The following is a 13,535-nucleotide window of genomic DNA, read 5'->3' as shown; positions in this document are numbered from 1 at the left end:
ATGTAGTATAAAAACCACCAGATGTCAGTTTATAAACTACACCATGCAGGAGGCCACCAACAAACATGTGACTCCCCTGAAGGAGTTCCAAGCTTCTGTGACTGAGATGGGAAACACTACAAATAACAACTATTGACTGAGTGCGTCAGCAATCAAAGCTTTTTGGGAGAGTGGTAAATCTTTTTGGTCATCAGACTAGATGTTATGACAGTGGATCCCAAAAAATGCACATCAAAGAAAAAACGACCATGATTCACAGCAATACCAGCATTTTGCTGTGAGATGAAAGCAAGCCCTGGATACTTTGTAAAGGCACAAGGTAAAATACAGGAAAATACTGAACAAAAACCTGATGCAGTCTGCAAGAGAACTGCAACTTGGATCAGATTTTATTTTCAGAACGGCAATGAGCCAACACAAACTGCCAAAGCTGCACAAAAATGACCAAACATTAATGTTCTGGACTGGCCAAGTCAGATCTCAGACCTCAAGCCAACAGAGAATTTGTAGCTGCATTTGTAAAGGGCTGCTCACTTGACAGAGCTTGAGCCATTATGCAAAGAAGAATAAAGTGAACATTGTAGAGTTTAGTCTGAGACTTATCCACACAGACTTAATGCTATCATTGCTTACATGCATCTACTAAATAGTGATTTGGGCTTGTGAGTATATGCATTCACCAATTTTTTGCTTTATAATCCTTAATGTAGTTTACATTTTAGAGTTGTTCTTACTAAAGGTCATAGTTTTATCTGTGGAAACAAATGTGGGTGCAACATATTGATAGTATATCCTGGTCACAAACAATTTTTATTTTCATTACATCATCTTTAATGAGGTAAATAGTTGATAAGTAAAATTATCACTGACAGTAATTGTTTTTCCATTTACAGCAATAAATACATTGATCAATGGTCATGAAAAAAGAGTTTAGAGGAAATGAGTGGTTGCCTTATAAAAATTACATGCACTTATTGTTGATGTTCTTACATATGTTCTTTCAAATACTTGGCTGTAAAAATGTCCCAAATAGTGAAAATTACCTCGGCAGTAATTGTGAGTCTGCGGCATTCATCGTTAACTGGGGTATTATGTAATACCATAACTGTTAAATGGAGCACTCATTACTGATGGGTAACATTCTTTTTGTGTGTTTCTGTACATCCTGTATATACGTATACTCCTAGAAACAATAGAAACTTAGTTATAATTGTGTTTTCTTGTCTCTGTTGTGTTTGTTGCTTGTGCTGTGGCAGCAGCTCCACATGCCAGAGTTTCTGTCGAGTTGTGTTAGTGCAGAGCTGTGTTGCCAGGGTTGTGTCACACATGGAGTCACCACAAGAGGGAGGGACTTAGGCAGCAGGACAATGCTGGTGTTTGTGCAACGGCCCCTGAGTGGCGGCTGGCTCTCTCAGATCGCTCTCGCTTGACTACCATTGCTGCATGCATTGTTGAAGTGAAAGGAACGTGGACAGCTTGATCCTGCCTGTGGGATGCAATAACAGAGGTAAGTTCACAATTCCCCAGTGCTATGGCTCTGTGTTGGAGGAAAATTAAGTTTTTTGATAACTGTCTCGTGGGGCGTTCTAGTGCAGATTTTGGGGAGGATGAGGTCTGGATACTGGAGAATTGCTTAGGGTGAGGTACCCTTGTCAGTGTTTTGGCAGGGTCACTACTGTGTGTGAATGGAGCTGAGCTGAAAGAAAGTTTCACAGTAAGAGGCTCAGTGAAAGGCATGTGTAGAATGTGACTGGGATATTGCAATGGAAACGGCAGCACTTTAGGAGGGGAACATAAACAGAAATATTTTGAGATGAAAGCCCTTAGACAGGATGTATGAGCTGGGCATCAAAAGCTATGCATGAAGATAAAAAAGATGAACAAAGCACAGAAGACATGAGGCAAGAATCAAGGTTTACTGTGTTAAAAATAGAGGCAGAATGGAGGTGGAGAGATTAGGGGAGAGATTAACTAGGGATCTGAGGAATGAGGAAAGTAAGGAAAGAAAAAGGCAGAAAAACAATGATTGAAATTGAAACCAATGCTGTGAACCCTGGATAAGGTTTCAACTGCACTTTCATTATTTGTTATACACATGAAGGCTAGACTACAAACTATTGTACTTCCAAAAAGAAAAATGTCAAACACATTGTCAAACCTCTATTCAGATCTGCTATTCAGTCCTTTATAAATACTGGATTCCAGTATAAAGAATACCGGGAAGCCTCTTATTTCAGGGTTGCCCTCAATGCTAAATCAAATAGTGTTATCCCATTTAGCAGGCAGATTACAGAGACTCAAGATGTTCTATCTTAGTATGTCAGTCCTGGGATATGCCTCTACATTTATGAATGATTACATCTGTAATTTATAGACCCTGATATATTAAAAATTTCAAGTATTTAAATTTATTTAATTTAATGTTTTTGATTTTCCAGGCAGTGGGGGGGGGGGCATTGAGTTTTGGTTTGAGGTGTAACAAAGAAGAAAGGCTGGTCAGAAGACCCAGAGCCAATATTGGTGGTTTTGGCCACAAGAAAAACCTGCTAAACCAGGGAGAAGAAGAATAAGCCAGTCCACTGCTGCCACATTAAAACAAGCATTGAGCTGCATTTGTGGAACAGGCAGGTGAGGGTTTAGCTCAAGGGTCAAATTTGGCTGTGTGCCAAAGTGTGGAAACGCAGAGGAAAAGGAAGAGGAGGAGTAGTAGCTGGCGAAAGAGGAGGAGGAGAAGAGTAGTGGGCCTGGACCCTAGACATGAGCAGGATGGCAGAGAAGAAATTTAGGTAAGTATCTTTACCTTGCTTATTTAGTACATTAAGTTGTATTTATACAGTAAGTAGAAGTGTTGCTTCTTTATAATGTTGTGTTTCTTTGGTTGGGGGAACTCTCCATGCGCTTGCTCTGTCCATCTTTATTTGTCTACGAATGTAGGTTATATTGCATGGCTTGTGTTGGTGACAATATGTAAATGGGTCTATGCATGCATGTGTGCGTGTCCATGTCGATCCCTTTGCAGCCTTCCTGCTAAGCTGATTAACGGGGGCGTGGCAGGTCTGGTTGGTGTGACATGTGTATTTCCTATTGACCTGGCCAAGACCCGTCTACAGAACCAGCAGGGTGTCCAAGTCTACAAAGGAATGTGAGTAGGTCTTCCCTGGAGTGAGTTAACCCTCAACTGTGTTTTAGCTTCCACATACAAAGAGAGGATGTTCATATTATTGCAATGTTATGAGTTAGTACCACTGAATGATACTTCTAAATGAAATCTTGTTTCTGCATGCAAAGGTGCAAAGCAAAACAATGCCGAAACTGAGAAACTTTAAAAATCGTTTCAACATATCTGTACCCTCCTGCTGATACAGTAAATTATGTTATGTGTGCTCTCTTATTAACAGCACTCTCTAATTTGAGCTATTCACAAGTCACATACTTTTCCACTGAATCTCAGTGGGTGGAGCAATGCACATAAACACACACTTCCCATATTTGGTCCAGTGTTGTTGTTGGTGATGGTGGTAAGATTCTACAAAACGTACTCATGGGATCTCTTTAAGGAAATGTCCATCTATATAGGGTGTGTGTGTGTGTTTTGATGGATTGGACTGCACATTGGGCATCACAATCATGGACTGTCTTCAATTTATATAAAACATAATAAATGTTCAAATAAATGCACAAAATATAGTTGAATCAGTTTTAGTGTGAAACTAAATCACGTTAACCCCGAACTGCACACATCTGGTGGGCATCAATAATGCTGGCTGATTGGGTGTGGCCATCCTGTGTTCAGCAGACTGTTGTTTTCCACTGTGAGTCAGAGTGGAAAAATAGCATAGACAAGTTTCTCTCCTCGAGGCCCAGTCATAAAGTTTGATTTTTTTTTTCTTTTAGAAACAAATAAGAGACTTAACATAACTACTGTTTTGTTACTATTGGGGAGCTGGGTAAAGGCCATTTTGATGATAATAGTTACAAACTAAGAAATACACCAATTGTTTTCATCTGTGTATCCATAGGCTGGACTGTCTGGCAAAAACGATACGGTCTGAGGGGTATTTTGGATGCTACAGAGGTATTGTTTGCATTTCCAATCCCATCACTACAACTGTGGGTTACTATACGTAAGCTTAATCTAGCCTCCTACGCTGTTGTTTACCTCGTGAGCGTTTAATCTTATTATCATAATGACCTGTGTCCACTATCTTTAGCACATGGTAGTAAACCGTAAGATACTCTGTAGGTTTGCTCTAATTGTGTACCCTAATGGAAACTGTTGTGTGCCACTGTCATCATCCTGTTTGCATTTTATTCAGGTGCAGCAGTGAACCTCACGCTTGTTACTCCAGAAAAGGCCATTAAGCTGGCTGCCAATGATGTCTTCAGGCAAAAGCTCTCCAAAGATGGGTAACGTGATTTTAAACTCTCACTGATGTGTCATATGATGTAACTAAATTAACATGAAAAACATCAGTTGGGTCAAGCTGAAACAATGCCTACCGGTAAATACACTGCATTATATAGTAAACACACCTATGGGTTATAGGGAAAATGAGGGTCTAAGGATGCGAATGTTGTTGGTGTTGTACAGACTATAAACCCCACTGAGGCAAATATTGGATTTGGGCTATTTAAATAAAATCTGATTTCATTATTGAGTTGTACACCTTTGCCGAATGCCAGCAGCATGAGATGATGATGTATTAACTTATTTTTTCCTCACACTGTATTTGCAGTCATTTGCCTCTGTGGGGGGAGGTACTGGCAGGGTGTGGGGCTGGGACTTGTCAGGTGATAGTCACCACTCCCATGGAGATGCTTAAGATCCAGCTACAGGATGCAGGAAGACTCGGTGAGTTACTAACTACATTTCAAACTTTTTACAAAATATATAGTAATATTACAAATATTTTTCAATCTTTATAGCATAAAAGTGCCAGATACAACAGTTCTGGCCGTGAATCAAATTGGACTCCCTATATTTGTATAGTACATGATAAAAACTTCATAATTAATGCATTATCCACAATGATTCATTATATATTAACTTTGAATGACAAAGATACTGCTTCTATTTGCTTTTCTGTAACATATAAGGTAAATGCTTCATACATGACCGGAAAGCCAACAGCAGGTCTTCTTTCGTTCATTATTTAAAAGCACACATAATGATGGCTGCACGTTTAGTCTGCATGTGTGTGTCCCCTAGCTGCACAAAGGCATGCCCCGACTCCAGCTCAGGCAGCTGCTCCTGGTCCAGCTTCATCATTGGTGGGCCCCCCACCACAAGCTAAGCCAACCCCTCCAATACGGCGCTCGGCCACTGCCATCACAGTGGAGCTATTGAAGACTCGTGGTGTAGCTGGGCTCTACAGGGGGGCAGGAGCCACCTTAATGAGGTCAGACACATAAAACCTACCAAACATTCGCAATATGTAAAAATTATATTTTACTGTTTGCTTAATGTTGCTGCTGTCCCTCAGTGTATGACATTGTATTTTACACATTGCTGTTATGCAAAACATTATCTATCAAGTACATGACCACCAACTTTGTCCAACTTATTCCACTCTACATTGCTGCTTTAATACGATTGCATAACTGATGCATGGATTTCCCAACACCTCTACCAATCAACACTGATCAATAGATTACTGCAGGTTAATCAAGGCCATAGCTCTCTCTATCTTCCTGTACCTCCCTTGTGACTTCATCAATCACACCCTCTAGTCCTTATTTTTGGTGCTAATACTTAAGATATCCAACTTTTTTCTCCTTGCACTGAAGTTAAACTGCAGTATTTCTCTTGGATTGTTTCTTCTGCATCTAATTTCATTTAACAATTTCTTTGAAAAATGTTTTTTCCAGGGATGTTCCCTTCTCAATGATCTACTTCCCACTGTTTGCCAACCTTAACACACTGGGCCGGAATACAGCAGGTGTCCAATGTGATACACAGGCCCAGGCTCCATTCTGGCAATCCTTTGTGTCAGGCTGCACTGCAGGCTCAGTGGCAGCTGTAGCTGTAACCCCCCTGGATGGTGAGTGGGGAAACAGTAACGTATAGCATAAAAAGATACAAGTAGAGATATTTTTACTTTGTGATCGTCATTCATGGGCACAGTAGTGGGTGTATGCTTTGACTGACACTTGTAGAAATTATCCATAATGAAAGTTCATTTTTTGTTTTAAATTTCTGTACAGTCATAAAGACTCGTCTGCAAACATTACAGAAGGGTGAGGGAGAGGACACATACAGAGGAATTTTTGACTGCACTCGGTAAGGCTACAGCCAGTGAAGGAAAACAATTTGTTGCCTAGACAACAATTGCTTTTTTCAACTTTGTTCCTTCCTGTTTTCTTTGTACTCTTGCAGGCGCGTCATGAAGCGGGAGGGCCCAAAAGCATTCCTAAAAGGTGCAACATGTCGTGCTTTAGTCATTGCACCGCTTTTTGGCATTGCTCAGGGTATCTACTTTCTTGGGGTAGGGGAATCTGTGCTGGGTTTGCTGGGATAGCGGTGCTTGGTATTGTGGTTGCAGTTGTGTTTCCTCTGTACACATAATTTACAGTTTCACTCCACAGTTAAATAATGACACAACTGAGGCAATAGTGAATACAGAGAGAAATGTTCACAATCTGCTAACCAAAGAAGGAAGAATGAATGAGATATGAGGAGGCTCCACTTACTAATATGTGGACCAAAATGTTCAAACTAATCTTATTTCACCATGTCTTTACATGCTGTCAGCAGGGTCCCATGTATTAAACAGGGTCCTGTGTATGTGTATGTGTATGGCTATGACTTGAGGGTGTTTCAAGTTGCCTGGGCTATCTTGGTGTGCTTGCTGCAATATGTCTGGAGCTGTTCCTTTCAATCTGTCTGTGTTGTAAGAAAAGGCTGCTGGATGTTGTTTGTGGCTGCTAATTAAAATGCCTGCCAATCTGACCATTAGTAAGGTGACATTGAAGAACTGTACATCACCAAATGTAAGTGACAAACTCTCCTTTCAATCTTTATCATGGTATTGCTAACATTGCACCTGTAATGTTACAGTCCGAAATTGGTATTTGGGTTCCCTTTATATTGCAATCGTTTAGACATCAGTGTTTGATGTCTTTCTTTGGAAGATCTTGATCTCCTTCCGCTTCCCTGTTTTGCATTCCTTCCACTCCATCCGTGAGGACTGACTCGTAATCTTCCTTCCCTCCCTTGGAATGGGAGGTACCAGAGTCTGAGGACTTTTGATAATCTTAAAGTAATGCTTTAATCCCTGTATTAGTCTACAATATACCTTAACCCACATAGCCTTGACTTCCTCTTCTCTAAAGCTTGGAAGGGTTTAAATAAAACCCATGAGAAGCCTTGGGCTGATTTATTGCTTAGTTACACATGATGCGCACAATAACCATAATGATTCAATTAAAGCCTTATCAATACATTTAGTTTCTAATGTATCAGAATAATAAGTCTTAAGTTAATTCTGTATAAATTGTGTTCAAACATTGTTTGGGTACCTTAGTCTAATTATATTAGTTAGACCCAAAGAGGTAGTAAGGCAACATGTCTTGCCAATTGTTTGCCATTACTAAAGTCCACTGGGTGGCACTAAAAGTTTTTTTGGTTTTTTTTGTACATTTTTATTGAAAGATACACTTTGATGTAGCTAGTGTATCTAGGCTACTACATTATACTCATTGAACATAGCCTTAGATCATTTACAAGCTGTAAATAAAGACCTCTCTTATGTGCTGATTTCTGATAGAAATTTATTTCGTTTTTCTATGCCCATATCCTTTCTCTGCACAAACGCACACACACAGTCAAACTTATGAACATATTAGGAAATCATTCTCATAGGTTGTGGTTTACAAAACAATGCAGGCCATGTACATGTAGAGAAAATGTGCATCTTTGGTAAGCTTTATCTGTAGCTTTGGTAATTTTAATCATGTAGTATGTACAGAAACTGTTCACCTGAAACAACTAAAGGAATACATATGTGCAATACCATTGCAATTTCAAACACCCTTTTAGACAACCTTTGGAATAGAGGGCACTTAAATATAAGTAAAAGTGCAATGAACAATTACTAAGTCCATTGGTAGAAATAGAAAAGTTTTTTTAATGCATCTCTATTATCCAATGAACAAAGCAGGCTTTTCTTTTCACCTAATGACCAGTAAGTTTATTGTACGGACTCTAGCTCACCATCGACTGTGGTCATCTTAAATATTTTACCCATCTCTGAGTCATTTGTATCCGCTGCTAATCCAAGAATTTGCGGTTGGGGTTCGCACCAAACAATTTCTCTCTAATTTTGGGCATCATCTGTCAGAAGCAAAGTTGTGATAGTTATTACAATGCATAACAAACTCAAAAGAAAAACATTGATACATTACTGATGCTTATGAAATTGAAAAGATCCACCTTTTTTATGTGCATGCATTTTGAAAAAGATTTATATTTGGATTCATATAATCTATTAAATTGAGTTATTTGTGGCTATATACAGTGGAAATATAAAATAACCACAGAGGGACAGTGCAAGAAGAGAAACTAGTAAGGGAGGCCCCACAGACACCTATAACTCCTCTGAAGGAGTTACAAGTTTTTGAAAATGTATGCATGTGGCATATTCCGTCTATTTCCTGATAATAAGTTTACTGTACTCCATATAGATTGACTAAATCTATATTGACTAAAAGAGGTTCTTGTATCCATCCTCTGACTTTGCTTTTTCAATAATCTGTTTACAGAGTTGGAGTGTTCTTTGGTCTTCATGGTGTTTTTTGGCCAGGATACTGATTCACTAGTAACTGGACTGGATGCAGGTGTATTTATAATCTAACCTTTTAAGCACATTTACTACACTCAGGCAGTCTCCATTTAAATAACTGTGACTTTGGCAACTCAATGGCTGCACCAGCAATGATTTAGTTGAGTTACAGGGATTGAATCATAATGCACTCTTATTTTTCATTAATTTAGATTCCTTTGTAAAGATCTGTTTTTCTATATCCAATGTGACTAAAACTTTACTTTAATTACCTAAGAAAACAAACCCAATTTAACTATGGTAATGTGCTGACATGACGATTTGGTCTGTCACTTCCAGCTGTCCCGACTTTGGAAATTTTGGCTTGCAGGAAATATCTAGCATATTCTGCTGCTCCCTACAGGCAAGTAGCACAAACTGCTATTATTTTGTTTCGAAAAAAATATTTGGATGTTTAGATATATTGTCAAAGTTACTCTACCTGCTGTGCCAAAAGTTCTAGCCTGCTCTCCAAAGTGTTGGAAACTTTGATTTTGCCATTATCATTATACATTTCCAATCCTCCGCAGCTGCAATTATGAGAGAAAAAAATTGTGCTTAGGTATGTATTTTCTTCACTTTTCTATATTGTAGTCATAAGAAAATGTAGGTAATCTGACAATACACTTTCAAACTTAAAGTGTAAAAGTTTATGTTCAAGTACATTCAATCATCTTACATGGCTGATGGTAGAAAACGTTGCTGGTCAATTCTGACTTCAATGTTTCTTTTCACTGCCTCTTTGTAGATAAGGATACTCTTAATAACTGCAGCCTGTCATTTAATAGAACAAGAAAAGGACCATCAACTATCATGCATGTCACAAAAGATGCAAAATGGTTGCAATGCTCTGTGCTTTTAATAAATAAACTGCTACAATACTATATGGTACAACATTATGGTCAGCTCAGCCTCACCTGAACCAGTTCCACATCCTGCTGTCGGCAGCGAATGAAAACTTTAGGTTCCAGCAGTTGATAGAATCCCTAAAATGATAAAAAGCACAAACTCACAGAACATGGTGAACCGCCAAACCAGGCTGTAGTTGGTTTATCTGTGTTGGTTCAATCCCATTGAGAGCAGGTGAAGAGTTTACCTGAAGCACCAGGCCTTCCAACAGGGTGGCGTATCTAATAGGGTCCTTGACAATCTGTGCAAGTCTTTGATGGGCCTCATTCAACAGATCCTGAGAGAAGTTTACAAGTAGAAAACAGAAAAGATACAATTTTACCGAATAATTTAGATTACTTTAAAGTAATAAATGTCTCTGTGTAAACAGACCCATTTAATAATAAATATAAAGTTGTGCGTCTACTGAATATTATTATTTAATTATCTGAGAACAAAAAGTTAGCCATATTCAACCTCCAGGTGACCTTTGTGAATTCACCTAAAATGCACTATAACCTTTACAGGTGAAATTGATTTGATTTCTCTAAACTTTTGAATGCACACGTCCAACTGTTCAATGTTTCTTACTGCATGACATGCTGTTCTCTAACAAAGTGATTAACCGTGAAATCACAACAAGATCCCTAAATCAATCAGCAAATGTTCTGGTTTATTGAATGAATTTGTATTTAAACAGTCCTCTTCATCATGCTGTTCTCATTTACACATCATGAGACCAAGACAACATCTAACAATTGATCAACGGGATGTTCACAGAGGGAAGTTAACACTGAGCTTAGAGTGTCATCGACATGTTGCAACAGAGATGCAAAGAGACTGGAAGAGTCACAGAAAGGCATAGAAGTGGACGTCCTTTTGCCACACCCTGTGCTGATGACCGCTTCATTGTGAACAGTGCCCTGTTGCAGAACCAGATAATTAATCAACTCCAGAAAGCTTAAGGAGGTGAGAGGCACTTGAGTGTCACGTCAGACCATTCGAAATCTCTTACATCAGCACAACCTTGCTTGACAACCTGCAAACAAACCTGACCACACTACCAGGCACAGGTGTCATCGTCTTGCATGGGCCAGGGAGCATTTGCGCTGGACAAGAAACCAGTGAGCTTCAGTGCTGTTCGCTGATGAAAGTCAATTCACACTGAGCAGAAATGATGGCCTCCAAAGCTGTTGGAGACGTCAAGGAGAGCGCTGTGCATCAGCCACTGTTGTCACCAGACGAGCCTTTGAAGATGTAGGAGTTACAGTCTGGGCAGGTGCGTCTAGTCAATACAGAACTGCCCTACACCTTGTTAATGGTACAGTGACAAGCCAATACTACCTGAATAACATCATCAATCCAGTCATTATGCCTGTGCATGAGTGATACAGGACAGATTTCATCTTCATGGACAAGAAAGCTCTAGGTCATTGAGGTTGCATCATCAGGAAATTCCTGCTGCAGGCTGGGGTACATAATATGGAGTGGCCTTTACTTTCTCCAGACCTGAATTGCATAGAAAACCTATGGGAGCAGATGAGTTGTTGTGTTGAAGTTCGTAACCCCACACCTCAGAACCTCCATGACCTGAGGGGAGCTGTTTAAGAAGAGTGGAATGCCCTGCCTCAGCAGACCATAGGTTGACTTGTAAACAGCATGACGCATCATTGTCAAGTTGTAATTGATGCTCAAGGACACATGACAAGATATTGAGAGAGACATCACTGCTAGCTTTTGTTTTCATAAACTGTTTGAGATGACGATATTACCATTGCATGCTTCTACTTGAATGCCCTACTTTCATGCTTTAATATGACCTTTTTACATTTTCCACAAATTTCACCCGAAACTCGAATATCCTGAACTTTAGTAGTGTATGTGCAAATCCATTGGGTAAGGGTGAGGAAACCGAAATTAGGTTTAATTTGGGAATAAACAAGACTAGACTTATACACCAATGGCAAGTATAATTAAAGCTCCAAATAAGATTTATTAGAAGCATGCATCTGTATCAATATTCTGTGTGTAAATGTCAGAAATGTTTAGGTCAGATGTATAACAACAACAACTGAATTAACACGTGAGCATGTTTTCTAACCATGATCATGTCATCCCGGGCCTTCAACACCTTTAGCCTCGCTTGATTCCTCAGGTTTGACATCTGACTGTATGGAGTGGATGGGAAAAAAAAAACCTTAGTCAAATAGCTGCACACATTAACATGTAAAACAGTTTCACAAGTTATCTCTAAGCATTACATGATTCTTACAACTCACAGATTTTTAATTCTGCCATCAGTACTGGCTTTAAAGAAGCAGAAATGAAAACACTACTTAATTTTTTATGAAAAAAGTTAATGACAGGAGGGTTTTGAGCTGATGTTGTTGGCACATCAAGATTTAAAGGGTACCATGATGGAATCACGAAAAAGCCAACGACTTTGAAACAAATTATACAGTTTTAGATGCAGCTCAGTTATGCTTTTTTCCTTTCGCCTTTGTGAAAGTCGAGGTTGATGAAAGCCTCTATTGCAACATCTGAAGTGAAAACTGCAATTGCCTCGTTGCTATAAATGTTCAGTGTCTCAGTTTATATTAATATAGCATGTGATCCTTTTCTTTTACATCAAGTCTATAAGATGTAGGAAGGCAAATGTTTGTCATTATTTGGTTAAGGTTTGAAAGAGGGAAGGTGCCCATTTTTAAGTATGAATCAGAGGTTGTGATGTAAACATACTGCATTATATTTTCCCTTTTTTTTTAATTTATGTCTATAGAGGTCTTAATTATACTATGATTAATAAACGAATCAACATATGACGAATAGCTCACATTTTCTTATGTTGTTCAATCTGCTTTTCCTTCTTCTCATAATATTCCATGATTTTGACCCTCTGAGTTTGCACCAAACGACCTTTCTCAATGTTGAACTCCTCCTCTGCCTGTAAACAGAGAGGGAATGACAAGTCCCTTTAGTGTTCCCCGAAGAGAAGGTCACATGACTGACAGACAGCTGGACAACTCAATTAACAGTTACCTTAGCATCAATTTCCTCAACTTTTTCACTGGCTTCTTGCTCAATGAAGGCCATCATGTGCTTGATCTGCCAGAAGGAGACAAACCACAAACGGGGCGGATGATCCACAAGATTCAACCGAAATCAATGCGAGAGAAAAACTTAACGTTAAATATGTAGGAGTAAACTCTCGTGCACGGTGTACAATTTACAGACCCTGTAACGTAAACGATATAAGAAAGGCTGTAAAATGTAACAAACACTTTTTTTTCGTCTCTAAACGTGTACCGTAAATGTCAAATGACCGAGATCTGACAGAAAGAGAAAACTTGGCAGTGATGTTAGAAAAGTTAGTGTGAGCCTCGATATGTAACGAAAGCGTGAAAAACAAGTCAGAACGGTGGTTCACGTTTTAGCTTTTCAGCTAACAGTTACAATTGTTATTGAACTAAAGTTACTCAGTGAGATAAACATGGTCACACGAGCCAAACACTTTCAATGTTACCTGTTTCTGAACGTCAGCGTCAGTGAGCGCCATGTCTGTTCTTTAATAAGTTTTCTTAGGGGGGGAAAAAACACCACGTCTTGCCAACCACTTGTAAAGCGACCGTTTTGGAAAGCGGACCATGCAAACTTGTTCTCTTGTTGCTGGATTCGCGTCGAGCACGCGACACAACACGGGAAGGGGACGTCCGGTTCGAACTTTCAAAATAACACATGCACGCGGCTCCTCGGAGTTTGAAAGTAAGCGCATTTCAATTAGCCTATAGACCCCAGTCACTGCAATTTAAAAGAATCGGATTTAACTGC

The 13,535-nt window shown here is 39.3% G+C and overlaps 2 protein-coding genes across 2 annotated transcripts; one reads left to right on the top strand and one right to left on the bottom strand.

Moving 5' to 3' along the window:
• Nucleotides 1-1,286: 1,286 nt before the first annotated feature.
• On the top strand, nucleotides 1,287-7,811 carry slc25a18 (solute carrier family 25 member 18). Its single transcript, XM_067502976.1, has 10 exons — nucleotides 1,287-1,507; nucleotides 2,439-2,786; nucleotides 3,020-3,142; nucleotides 4,020-4,075; nucleotides 4,317-4,407; nucleotides 4,737-4,852; nucleotides 5,210-5,399; nucleotides 5,869-6,041; nucleotides 6,205-6,280; nucleotides 6,377-7,811. The coding sequence occupies exons 2-10, from the start codon at nucleotides 2,758-2,760 to the stop codon at nucleotides 6,516-6,518; spliced, it is 996 nt and encodes a 331-aa protein (XP_067359077.1). The 5' UTR covers nucleotides 1,287-1,507; nucleotides 2,439-2,757; the 3' UTR covers nucleotides 6,519-7,811.
• A 291-nt stretch (nucleotides 7,812-8,102) lies between these two features.
• On the bottom strand, nucleotides 8,103-13,398 carry atp6v1e1a (ATPase H+ transporting V1 subunit E1a). The gene is made up of 9 exons (XM_067502977.1): nucleotides 13,231-13,398; nucleotides 12,747-12,812; nucleotides 12,542-12,651; nucleotides 11,809-11,875; nucleotides 9,916-10,005; nucleotides 9,737-9,805; nucleotides 9,499-9,593; nucleotides 9,262-9,349; nucleotides 8,103-8,332 (listed from the first exon to the last, which is right to left on the bottom strand). The coding sequence occupies exons 1-9, from the start codon at nucleotides 13,261-13,263 to the stop codon at nucleotides 8,270-8,272; spliced, it is 681 nt and encodes a 226-aa protein (XP_067359078.1). The 5' UTR covers nucleotides 13,264-13,398; the 3' UTR covers nucleotides 8,103-8,269.
• Between the last annotated feature and the right edge of the window lie 137 nt (nucleotides 13,399-13,535).

Source organism: Channa argus, chromosome 4 (genome assembly GCF_033026475.1).
Source record: "Channa argus isolate prfri chromosome 4, Channa argus male v1.0, whole genome shotgun sequence".
Taxonomy (NCBI): domain Eukaryota; kingdom Metazoa; phylum Chordata; class Actinopteri; order Anabantiformes; family Channidae; genus Channa; species Channa argus.
This window is presented reverse-complemented; position numbering and strand designations above follow the sequence as displayed.

Bases quoted from the DNA above. Each gene is read 5' to 3' on its own strand.
- slc25a18 (XM_067502976.1), top strand. From the start codon at position 2,758: ATGAGCAGGATGGCAGAGAAGAAATTTAG. The intron at 4,076-4,316 runs GTATTGTTTGCA...CATTTTATTCAG, and splicing joins GTATTTTGGATGCTACAGAG to GTGCAGCAGTGAACCTCACG. The intron at 4,408-4,736 runs GTAACGTGATTT...CTGTATTTGCAG, and splicing joins CAAAAGCTCTCCAAAGATGG to TCATTTGCCTCTGTGGGGGG.
- atp6v1e1a (XM_067502977.1), bottom strand. From the start codon at position 13,263: ATGGCGCTCACTGACGCTGACGTTCAGAAACAG. The intron at 10,006-11,808 runs GTTAGAAAACAT...AACTTCTCTCAG, and splicing joins CCCGGGATGACATGATCATG to GATCTGTTGAATGAGGCCCA. The intron at 8,333-9,261 runs GTAGAGTAACTT...TGCTTCTGACAG, and splicing joins TAGAACTTTTGGCACAGCAG to ATGATGCCCAAAATTAGAGA.